The sequence below is a fragment of the Pan troglodytes genome, chromosome X (genome assembly GCF_028858775.2).
Source record: "Pan troglodytes isolate AG18354 chromosome X, NHGRI_mPanTro3-v2.0_pri, whole genome shotgun sequence".
Lineage (NCBI taxonomy): Eukaryota > Metazoa > Chordata > Mammalia > Primates > Hominidae > Pan > Pan troglodytes.
The window spans coordinates 128,115,324-128,128,353 of NC_072421.2; the positions used below are offsets into that span (position 1 = coordinate 128,115,324).

Consider the following 13,030-nt stretch of genomic DNA (forward strand, 5'->3'; position numbering starts at 1 on the left):
ATATAACTCTAGTAAGTGCATTCAATCTGAGTCTCCCATATTCCCCTCTCCTCCTCCAATAACTCCACAAACTCAGCAATTTATCAAGTGGATGCTTAAACTTACGGCAGCATTTATTTCATGGTAACACTGACTAAATACTGTGTACAATACTGTAGATACTGAGGTGTAAACAATCATACAAGTGAAAGATTAATCAGCTATAAAACATCCTAGCTAAGCACTTAAATAATTTGAATAGTTCAATTCTTATTCAACTCTGTGTTTATTTTGACTATAAGTTTACAGTATTTATTTGCAGTAATTAATTGACTATCCTGAAAATGCTAGCTAACCACTGATTACAAAGGGTTTATTCAATATAGATAGCAGTTTGTATGTTTAGGGTTCAAACATATGGCAAAAATAGAAAAAATTCAGATGTAATAGCTAATAAATATCTTTTTCAAAGTGTGACTTGATGTTTTTCTTTCCTTCAGAGTTTCTGTTCGAGTAAAAATTCTAAGACCACTCAAGTGGCTATAGAGCTGCTGACTTCACTATACAAGCACTGGAACCAGGAAATTCAGATTTGAATTACAATCTCTCTCTCTCTCTTTTACACACACACACGCACACACATGTACACACACACAGCAGGAACAGTATACAACTATATCTCCAATCTCTAGTATAGTGCTTAGCATGTAATAGTTATTAAATAAATGAACTCATTTAACCATCACAAAATCCCTGTTAGATGTTTTTTTGTTTGTTTGTTTTGAGGCAGAGTTTTGGTCTTGTTGCCCAGGCTGGAGTGCAATGGTGCGACCTCTGCTCACTGCAATGTCTGCCTCCCAGGTTCAAGGGATTCTTCTGCCTCAGCCTCCCGAGTAGCTGGGATAACAGGCATGCACTACCCACCCAGCTAATTTTTTGTATTTTTAGTAGCGATGGGGTTTTGCCATTTTGGTCAGGCTGGTCTCGAACTCCTGACCTCAGGTGATCCCCACCCACCTCGGCCTCCCAAAGTGCTGAGATTACAGGCGTGAGCCACAGCGCCTGGCTGTTAAATGGTTTTTATAATGTACTCCTTACAAGTGTGGAAGCTGAGGCTCAGTGGGGAAGAAGTCCCTCCTAGGTCAAGAAGGACAGAGTTCGGACTAGAACTCAGGTGTTTCAACTTTAGGTCCAGTGGCTTTTCCACTGTACCTTCCTGTAATCTGACTCCTAAGATTGTCTGGAATGGTTTGCCTAAAAAGAGTAGTCTTCTGGCTATTTTATTATCTGCAATGGTAATTCTCCCATCCAAGATAGTTTATTATGAAATTGAAGGGGAGGGTATTATCTGTTGTTCAAAAAGTTTGCCCTATGGGTCCTACTAAGGACCTGTAACACGGCCTCTGTCTCACAGTGAGGTTCTGACTATACTAGGTTACAGCTGCTTAAATGCCCAGCACTTTTTGGAAAAGAAAGTCCACTTTTAATTAGGCACTTCAATGCAAGGTATGGATAAGTGAAAACCACAGAAAATCCTGTAGCCACAGAGCTGATAATCAGCCAGTATGTACACATATGGCCTTGCCACTTATTTCTAGCTGGTATCCAGGCTGATAGGCTGATGGCCATACCTTACTGGGTATTAAAAGTTTGAAAATATCATGTCTGCAAGTACATGTTTATTAAATAAAGAAAACAGAATTATCTTTACCTGATTCCTCAGTTTCTTTTGTTTCTGTCGTTTCTTCTATTTCATCATCAGACATTTCCATTTCTTCTTCACGCCTGATTCCCATTAATTCATCATTATGAATGTTGCGAATTTCCTAAGGTTAAAAAGTATGCTTTTTAGGTGGGAATTCCTTGAAAATGTTGAGGAAATGAATGGAGTTAAGGATAAGATAAAGCAGCATTTTTTTTGACATATTAGGAAAAAAATCCTCCAAATACTCTTAAGGCAAAGAGGCATATTGAAAGTAAAACAGTCTCAGACAAAGCAGACTTGGTTATACTCTGTCTTGCATTAGGCTTTCTTTCCAGACCCAGAGCTCCAGGAGTCTATGATTCTTATATTCCTATCATATTAGACAGTATTTTTGGCCATGAAAGACATTTTACCTCTTACATGGATTTGTGGACTTTCCCTTAAGGGTTCTGCCATTTTCACCTCCCCATGCTGGACCCTTTAATTTTGCTGCTTGCCATTCTCTTCTCTGTCTTTTTATAGTTTTACTCAACATAACTCTTAATTGAGTTTTTGTAGTTTTAGAAGTTACAGCAAAGATGAGCTTTCAGGAGTAATATTCTACCAGACCAACCTTCCCATGGATAATAACTATAATCTTTGGACAAAACACAAAACAAAACCCATTAACTACTTGATGACATTGGAGAGTGAACAAAAGCAGACATATTCTGAAGAGAAGCTGACACTTGGAAGAAAGGAATAGCATAGGGTGAGTCTCTCAGTTTTTAAAGGGCAATTTAGTCTGAGGGTAGACCAGAGTTAGCACCTCATAAGATGGCTAAATTTCTAATAGAAAGCCCATAGTCTTTATGGCCTAAAGAACTCAAGGAGAGTTCAGGGCAGTTACAGCCACTGGAAAGTAAGAAGGGAATCCCAGAAAGGAGACAATAGAGGCAGGGGGAAAGAACTTTAAATTCTGTATATAAGATCTGCTCAAATGTCTGCATGAGACCCAAGCCAAGAAAGCACAAGGAAGATTCCCAACAGCACAGCTAAGGCTAAAAGAACTGAAATGACAACTGAGCTGGCCATCCAAGAGATAGAATTCCCAGCTTGAATCCAACTAAGTAAATTGACCGTTACAACAAACGAAAACAAAGTCAACATTCTTTGAAAGAACATAGCATAATCCAGAGTCTTCACAACATAATATCTGTAATATCTAGGATAAAGCCCAAAATTACTTGACACAGAAAAACTAGGAAGATATGGCCCATTTCCGAAAGAAAGGACAATTAACAGAGACCAACACTGAAATCACCTAGATGTGGTAATTTAACAGACAAGAAACTAAAGCAGCTATTAATATAACTGTGCTCATGATGTAAAGAAAATATGTTTATAATGAATGAAAAGATAGAAAATCTCAGCAGAGGAATAGAAACATTTAAAAGGAGCCAAGAGTTCTTTTGTCTGAAAATAAAAAGAACCAAGGATTCTTTTGCCTGGAAATAAAAAGAACCAAGGATTCTTTAAAAAAATCTCTATTCCTCTGCTGAGATTTCCTATCTTTTCATTCATTATGAGCATATTTCTTTTACATCACTGAGAATCGTTATAATAGCTGCTTTATAATCTTGTCTGATAACTACCATATCTGGGTGATTCTACAGCTAGAAAATGATACCTGAAATAAAAATAACCAGACGAGCCTAAAAGTAGAATAGAGATGACAGAATAATGAGAGAACTTAAAGAGAGAGCAAAACAAATGTATCCAATCTGAAGAACACAGAGAAAGATAAATATTTTTAAAAAACAGAGCCTTGGGACCTTGTGAAATTACAAAGATCTAAGATACATGTAAATAAAATTGCAGGAAAAGAGGAGAAAGAAAATAATTTTAAAAGATTTGAAGAAATAAGGGTTGGCAATTTCTGAAATTTGATGAAAGACATTAATCTACATATTCAAAGAGCTCAGTGAACCCCAAGCACGATATGTGTGAAAAAAGTACATCATATTAAAACAGCAGAAAGCTAAAGATAAAGATAAACTCTGGAAAGCAGCCAGAGAAAAGCAATACATTATACAGAGGGGAACAACAATTTGAATACTTTGACTTCCTTCAGAAACAATTTAAGGCCAGAAGTCAGTGAAATAATATATTTAAAGTTCATGAAGAAATACAAATATCCATTTATTCAGAATTCTGTATTCAGAGGCAAATTCTCTCAAGAATAAAGCTGAGGTATATTTTCAGACAAAATTAAATGCAAGAATTCATCACCAATAGACTTGCGCTATAGAAATATGCTATAGAAAATGCTGAAGAAAGTTCTTCAGGCTGAAGGGAAGTGCTAATGGATATAAACACAGACCTTCAGGAAGGCATGAAGAACACTGAAAATGATTAAGATCCCATGATAAAAGTCACTTTAAAAAGGTAAGCACAACAACTGTGCATTTTGAAGCAGCTTGCAATCATTTAGAGGCCAATTAATGCCTGTCAGAGGCTCCTCAGCACTGAACTGAGAATTCCTTGCTTGGATTAGCCTGTACTGGGCTGTACACAGGAAATATCCGAAGTTGTCTGTGAAAATTGCCTCCATTTAGGGGAATTATATGTGTTTCAAATGGATTTTTAAATAATTTATGGTGTAGTCATTATCCCAACCAACATCCTCCTTTTTATTCATTTTATCAGGAAAAATAATGATTTCTATCTCAAGTTAAGTTTTCACTAAAAATAAATAAAAGACTCTTTTTTTAAAAAGTGAGCTATTTAGTATCATCACTGATAGTTAAGAATAGAAAAAGAAGATGCTAACATAGACTCTCCCATGTGCTTCAGGGGCATTACTTAAAATAGAAAAAAATAATGACTTGCTTGAGAAAAATGAACTTTAAAGGGCTGTGTCAAGAGAGAGACTTGCTATGTCTTATTCAAACTTATTATACAGAGAACAATAAAGGAATTTCTCATTTCTGAGAATTCATTCTATCTCAGGAGTCTGATTTTCAGTTATCATCAAAGAGCTGTTACTGGAAAGGTGATTATAATGAAGTTTGACATTGGCAAATTCGAATATTGTACAACTTACTGCATTAGGAAAAGTCATGGCTTTCTAGTTGCCTAACAAAAATGTAGACTATTGGAGAGTATAAGCAGAGACCAACTCTCAATTCACAAACATGTCACATAACCCTGAGAAAGTTATTGTGTTTCTCAGAAGAGTAAAATATGTTCCTTCTAGGGAAATGTCCCAGGGCAGGAATATCTGAGAGCTAAGACATGTCCTCTAGCTTTTCAGCATCCACAAAACATCTTTCTTCTTCCAGCTGGGCAAAAAAGTGTAATCTCTTCTTAGAAACATAAAAAGTTAAAAAAATATGTGATACAGCTTATCTAGTCTTTCACATCTTCAAAAATCCCTGGAAATATAACAGACCTATGAACAAATTTTACCTAAATGTTTCAAAGTACTTCAGGAATAAGAATCACCAGTTGCTTTAACTGATAATAAAGTAAGGGTAAGAAAAACTAAGGGGTATGTTTCCCTAAGTGGTTCAGTCAGGCAGGCAAACTGGCAGAGCTCAGAGCCCCCTACCCACTAGACAATCCTTTCTAGCTACAAAGAAACTCAGGCTCATATTCTTCTTCTTCTATAAATACCCAATACTATATCACACGAATGAGATAAAAGGTAAAGAGAGCAGCAGAGGTTATGGAGTACTATACTAAAGTAAGTTTATGGGGAACATTTAGTAAGTGACAGTACTCCTAAAAATAAGGAGTGAGGTTTTAATTCTTTGAAAATCTTTCCCTTAAAGCACTTGATGTCTGAGCTACTTGTCTTCTATATTCTCCGGTTGGATCAGAAAAGCTCTACTTTGGGAAGGAAACCCTAACAAATACCTTCAGAGTGAAGGGCTGAAAGGTGACATGAACCCCAGGAAGGCATTCTACCTAGTTTGGACATAGGTGCAGGCAGGGGAAAAACTCTGAGCCACTGAAGAGCAGACAGCAAAGGAAATAGCTGTCTCCCAGATTTGCCCCATTTTCCATCCTGGCATTTTGAATCCAGTGCTGAAACCAAAAGAATGGTGATGGCATGTGGAAACATTTTTCAGCAATTTGCATTTGTAAATCTCTACCTGAAACTGACTGGGTCACATCACTGGTAGACTACAACAAAAAAGGTAAGATAGCCCTCCTAAAGTTTTTATACCATTCTCCTGCCCACAGTAGATCTGTGATATTTTTCATTTCAACAATGAACTGTTAGTGATTTCTGGAAACACATTATAATGACTGAGTCTGATCTAATGATAACTTTTTCTGAAGCTTAGAAATTCACACACTACTCTATAATGGGGAACAATGTACTTTCATATAGAATAAAACTGAAATCGGAGACAGGAAAATACATGAAAAGAACCACTTCTGTGCCAGCTGACATTTTTGATTTATCATAAAGTAAGCAAATCATAAATTGTTATACATTAATTATCTAACTATAGTTTCACAAAAATGTATGTGGATTTAAATTAATCTTATTCATGTTTTATGATAGGAACATGATTACCAGACAAATCAGTTTCTTAATAAATGTGTAACAAAATTCTACTTAGCCAGAGTTTCTTTTTTTTTTTTTTTTTAACAGGGTCTTGCTCTGTTGCCCAGGCTGGAGTGCAGTGGTGTGATCATGGCTCACTACAGCCTCGACCTACTGGGCTCAAGCTATCTTCCCACCTCAGCCTCCCAAGTAGCTGGGAACACAGGTGTGGGCCACCACACCTGGCTAATTTTTGTATTTTTGGTAGAGATGGGGTTTTACCATGTTGCCCAAGCTGGTCTCGAACTCCTGAACTCAAGCAATCTGCCTGTGTCAGCCTCCCAAAGTACTGAGATTACAGGCATGAGCCACCATGCCCAGCCTAAGACTTTCAACATTAAGAGGAAAATTGGTGGTGAAGAGATCAGACAAGGGAATGGAAAGCAGAGGATAGGGAGATAGCTTCTACACTTATGTAGAAATTTGATTATGAGATATCATTTAATATAATGAAGCAAAGTACAAACTCAGGTTCTTAATTAATGTCTATTATATGATACATAGTGGAAATACAAATTAGGCTTATCCAAATTGTGTTAGTATGTTTTTTGATGGCTGAAGGCCAACAGCTGGTGTTAGTACAGATAGGTCCTAAACCAAGGGTATGCAGATTATTTGAATATCTATCTGCAAACAGTTCTTCAGAGTTTGGAATGGTAGGCCTGTAATTCTATAAAGAAAGTTATTTTAGCAATCACAGTATTTCATTTTACAAGAATACTAGTAATCACCAAGTCCCTTTTCCTCTAGCCCCATGGTGTAAAACCGCATCTGAGGGAGGATATAAGAGGATATCTCCTAGGGCTTATTGTTATGGCTCTAGTTTTTACACATTATCAAAGCTTTAGCTTTGAATCTAGGCCAGCTAGAGAGAAACACATAGGTTTTAAGTGATTCTGTAGAAAAAGAGTTCCCACAACACACAGAACTGCCAGTAAAGTCACTATAGACACCAACTTTTAGTAAGGGGAGGGACTTCATTCAGCCTTCTCCTAATACCGTTTTCAGTTGTATTAGCAGGGACCTCACACACATATAAATCAGGAACGTAAAGCAATGAAAAAGACTCATTAGCAAACTAGTTTGCTTGACATATGCTACCAAAGTCAGTGTCTAAGCTCCCCAAAGGCGGAAACTTTTTCTTCATACTCCACATCCTTTCTCTCAGCAGAGTAAGACCGTGTTGGCTGCTGGTAGAAGGATGACAATGAGACAAGGAACAGGCACTTTGTGACATGAGGAGGTCATTGGTTGACTTGTTCTCAGATGCAACTGGTAAAAAGGTTGAACGTCAGAAACTCACTTTGATGAAACCCTTGGCTTATGAGTTCTATGTAGCTTGGATGCCTAGGTCAAAAATAAGGCAGCCTAGTTGATTAAGTTTTTGAGATGTTCTGATTTTCAAGGGGTGCTAAGAGGCAGCCACAATTTAAGAGGACGGTTTATTTATTTCTCACAGGATACCTCCTTTCAGTCCTCACAGTTGCCTGCTATCAAGTAAAAGTTTGCAGAGGTAAAAAAAAAAAACAAGGACAAAAATAAAAACAAAAACAATGACTTAAAGAGGCACCAATATAAAATGAAAGAGATCTTTTAGGTTTAGGGAATGCAATACCAGAGAAAGGTTATGAGCTATGTCCCACTTTCAGCTGGTGTAGTACTGAACAAGATTTGAGATATTCAAGGTGGACCTTAATTTAATTCAATCAAACAAGCGGGAAGGATTTTTTGGGGTTTCTACAGTCTACAAGGCACAGCATTAAACATGTAGCTCCTGGAAAGTCATGCTGGTCATGTACTTTATCATCACCACTCTGCCAAGGAAGTTTTGTTACAATATTGGGCAATAGGGTGCAAATATCTCAGTTCTCTATAGGTCCTAAGGAGTGTCCAGCTCACTGGTACAGCTATCTCTACTGTGAGTCTAATTAAACTCAAGTATATATCCGCTAGATAAGTAGGCTTGAAATATTAATGGCAAAAACTGCAATTACTTTTGTATCAACCTAATAACTACACAGACCCTTGATGAATATGATTGATGGATAATATTTTATGGCCACATAGTTTGCAAAAGTGTTGTGATGGCCAGGCATGGTGGCTCACGCCTATAATCCTAGCACTTTGGGAGGCCGAGGTGGGCGGATTGCCTGAGCTCGGGAGTTCAAGACCAGCCTGGGCAACATGGTGAAAACCCATCTCTACTAAAATACAAAAAATTAGCCAGGCATGGCGGCGTGTGCCTGTAGTCCCAGCTACTTGGGAGGCTGAGGCAGGAGAATCACTTGAACCCAGGAGGCGGAAGTTGCAGTGAGCTGAGATCGCGCCACTGCACTCCAGCCTGGGCGACAGAGCAAGACTCCGTCTCCAAAAAAAAAAAAAAAAAAAAAAAAAGTATTGTGACCTAGGCAAATCAGCATTCCAACCAGAGGCTCCCTTCCTCCTGCAAAAAGGCAATGTACTGTCACGGCTTTCCTTAAAGGGTGGGGCCATTCAGCCAACTTCTTCTAACCCAAAGAGGAGTTAGAAGTGTACGTGTATCAAAGGGAAGGTAGAAACTTAATGCCTATTCTGCTTTTCTACAATCATAAGACCTACTGAGCATTTTTCTCTCGACTTTTATTCTTCTGAACTGAAGACTGGATATTTTAAATTTAGCGTGTGAAACTCCCCTCCTCCTCTTGATCACTTTCATTACCCTTCTAACTCCCTGAGGGCAAAGATCATTTCATTCTATGTTGCCTATCATAGTGCTTGAGATGGAGAAAGTGATCAGTAAACATCTGAATCACAAAGTTGAATTTTGTTTGTTGAAGGTGAACAACATGAGGCAGCCCTAGGATTCTAAAACCATTTTGTGCTACAGTAAGATAATAGTTTCCTTTTCTCCCCTAATTCTTTAAAAAACAAGTAAAGATGCTATTGGCTATTTGTGACTCTACCAACCCATTGGATGGCTGTCTTCAGGGATTTCTTTCTAGTGACTCCCAGATCCCTTTGCCGTGCCAGAATTGATGGCTCAGATACTATCAGTTTATAAACAGGATTTGGCTTATTTTCTCCTAAATGCTTTTCATGGTTTTCAAATTGTTCTCACACAAACATATCTCATGTATTCTCGTGAAGGACAGAGAGAAATTACTATCCTTATTTTATAGGTTAAGAAACAAAGATCCACAAAGGTTAAATAACTAGCTCAAGACCACAAAGCATTTTGTACCAGAGCTCACAGTGAGGAGAATAATTTCTAGTCCATTTGCTAGCTTTGTAATTTTGTGTAAATCACTTAACATTTTTACGTTTCAGTTTTCCTGCAGGTAAAATATGAAATCTATACCTACTCACTATCACTTATGAAGCTGTTAATAAAAACTGAAGTAATACTATTTCTATTTTTCAAATTTTTACACATTTCCTAACTCATCTCATCCTATAAGACTGGTTTCATTATTGTCTCGAATTTACAGGTGAAGAAATAGAGACTGAGAAAGGCTGAATAACTTGCTCAGTCACACAGCACTAACATGTCAGAGCTGAGATTTGAATTCATGTCTGGCTCTGAGTTCAATACTTTTTTCACTTCACCATGTCTACTGTGAGGCTCACACAGGTGAGATAACCAATGTGAAAGCACTTTATAAATGTAAATATCTTGTAAATGCTATTTAAAAGTTAAGGAATATGACAATTTACATGGATAGATATAATGGGACTGCTACCAGGCTGGCAAAGAGGACCAGAAATGTAGTTGAAAAGTTGCTGCATATATAAATTGAAAATATTGGGACTTGGTAAGGAAGTTGCCCATAGGAATAGGAGGACTTGAGGCATATGTAACAGGATTTTCAATGGCAGATCAGTGAAATCTCCCATCTCAGTTTTTAATCTTTGATGCAGAAGAGCAACCTAATCACATCACATTTATTCTAGTGTTATGCTAAAAATGTCACTTGAGTATAAGCAGAGAGGTGTGTGCCAACCTTAACCTAAGATCAGAGTCCTGTTACCTTTAAAGCTTCCACCTATAAAGATGACTAAATGAATTTGATAAAAGAAGCTCGGAAATTTCAAAGATCCAGTATAACACCAGGCGGCTTCCGTCCTTCACTGTCAAGACACTCTAAAAAATGTAAGACAGCCCTAATATTACTAACACTAGAAGCGCAGGTCAGTAATTATTGTTGTACCCAAGACTAGCTCGCTAAGAGAAGTAAACTTATAATTATCCCAGCTACATTTTCACTACTAAGGTTTCCATCCAGCAGAATGCATTCACCACAGCACAAGCACATTTATTACCCTTTTGACAGCAGGTGGTCTGGACACAGTGACAGGCTATAGAACATATCTTAGTGTTTCATTAGGGCCTTATTGTGACCATGGGAGCTTGGCACTATTTAATTCTGGCTAAACTCCAGATCAATAACTTGTTAACGAAAGAAACTGTCCCCCTGAGGGGCTACCAGAATAAAAAGTTACCAACCTCAGCTTGTTTGCACCACACGCTGATGTTCTTCCGCTGGGCTTTTGTGAAGTGGTCCCATGCCTTCTGCTTGGAGGCGGAATGGTACACAGCCACTATCTGCTCAACTGCAGCATCAAATCAGCAGTTGGATCAGGCCAGGGTATCATCCAGGGATGGAAAAAGAGAGGAGAAAAGAAATGAAATAAAAGAGAAGCATCAGGCTTGTTGTATCTTGTTGTTATGACACTATACTAAGCTGTGGTTGTGCTTGGAAAAGGCTACATGTGTTGGGGTACTTTGATTTTAAAGGAGACGCAAAGGAAAAGACATCAACATACAGAAAGACAAAAGGGAACACCAGAGGTTTGGGGTAAAATGGTAACAACTAGAGTTTTAATACAGGCATTGTGAATTCATGGAGCCAGGAGAGGAAGAGTCATAGCAAATGCACTTTTATTTAGTACTTGTCTTTAGTTTAGTACTAGTGACTCCACACAGCATGAAAGAAAATGGCAAACTGTACCAGAAACTCTCTACCCCTGGCTCCTTTCATAGCCCTCTGACACACACTTGGATGCCTTGCTTCAACAGAATTCATGCTTTTACTCTTCTGAGGTATGTTTAACAAGAAGCATCAAATCAAAACATAAGATGGATTGAATCTTTTTTAAGTCTACCAAGATAGACTCGTTGACTGGAAAAATATAAGTTTTAGGGAAGGATGCTGTGTAAGTGCGGTCCTGGAGAGTATTTTTCAAGGTCTCTTAAAATGTCAAACAGGGAAATGTGTGCAGATGTTCTGGGGCTTTATCCTAATCACAGTTCAAGAGAGGGGAAGCTTAGACATGACTCCTTTGGGAAAAGAAAAGCAGGACAAGAGCCCCTGTCTGGTTGGGTGTTCACAGTAAGAAAATCCAGAGGTATTTTTTTTTTTTCTTTACATCCCTGTTTGCACCCTGTCTTCTAATGACTTAAGGATTTATAGTCCCATGATGCGTGCTGCTTTCTCTTTTTAAAAATTTATCCTAAAGTCCTGAAGACATGTGCTTTTGCCTCCTGGATTTTATGCCCATATATACTTTCAAAATACAAGTGGCAAATGGAACAACTCCCCCTTAATCACAATTATGTATGAGTCAAGTACAGGGAAGTCAAGTTTGGAAAGAGTGGACCATAATTGTTTAAAAGCAAAATCATAAAATTATACCCTTATTCTTAAGGTGAATATACTTTCTTACTGAAAAAATAAGAGTGTATAATTTTATAATGTGGTAAACAAAAAAGTACTTGATAATTTATCTGATCTGGCTCATTTCAGAGACCTTAGATAGGTTTGGAGCGGAATTTCTTTTTAAAAATGGCCATTTTGGTAGCTTCTCACCTTGTCCCAGTGTCTATGACATCCAGCAAAGGTAGCAGAAGAAAGTAAACTAAATAAAAAATGTAGAAGTAGCAAATTTGATTTTTATCCAATCACCTTGGGAAATATAATTACATTGATCATTGAAATGGAGTTTCTAGAAGGCATATTACATGATGATAATTATACAAATCTGAAGAAAAGCAGCTTTAAAATGCTGATGCTACATCGTAACTTTAGCAATAAAATACCCAGCCCTCTATTGAGGCCCAGGGCTGTAGAAGTATAGGATGTGGCCTAAGGATCAGTGTTTCTAAGGAGTTGAAGTAGATACACCAGAGAAAATGAAGCTAGCAGGTGCGCACATGTCTCCTGTGAAATTGGAGCTTGGGCATTTGACAATATAAGGAGAGCACAAGGCAGTGAAAAAGGGAGCCTTGAGCCTTAACACAGGATGGCTCTGGAGGCCTGAGCTCCCATAGAGAGCAAGTGACTAAGTGAAGTGACTTATTCTCATTCCAGCAGAACTCTAAGTTCCACTCACATTGAATGAGAATTCCAGAAAGGGCCTGCTTGAACTTCTCCTTTGCTTCTTCCATATCTTTCTCATGGGCAGCTTTCTCGTTCACCAGGCGGCGGACATGGCTGTTGGCCGACTGGATCATGGAGTAGAAGTTATTGGCGCTACGACGGTTGACCTCTCCTCGCTCTATCCAGGTAAGCAAGGTCTGTACAGCTTCTGAGAATTTGGAATCATCTGAAAAAAATATATTTTTATAACCAACAAAGGTAACCAAATTTTGATCTATTTTCCCAACATGCTGGCAAAGAGGGCATCATGATTTTTGGCAGTGATGGGTAAATGAATTGCTGAGGATGAGGAGCCACACATACACACATGTGCACACACAGGCAGTAGGC

At 38.1% G+C, this 13,030-nt stretch overlaps 1 protein-coding gene across 18 annotated transcripts in view; it reads right to left on the minus strand.

Annotated features, from left to right (window-relative positions):
* Window positions 1-13,030, minus strand: part of ENOX2 (ecto-NOX disulfide-thiol exchanger 2) — a 277,671-nt gene that overhangs the window by 30,957 nt on the left and 233,684 nt on the right. For all 18 annotated transcript variants that reach the window (XM_016943964.3, XM_016943962.3, XM_063804882.1 and 15 more), the window contains 3 exons: window positions 12,654-12,866; window positions 10,768-10,874; window positions 1,691-1,805 (listed from right to left, as the gene is read on the minus strand). In XM_016943964.3, coding sequence (XP_016799453.1) covers window positions 1,691-1,805; window positions 10,768-10,874; window positions 12,654-12,866 — 435 coding nt within the window. The remainder of the gene's footprint in view (window positions 1-1,690; window positions 1,806-10,767; window positions 10,875-12,653; window positions 12,867-13,030) is intronic.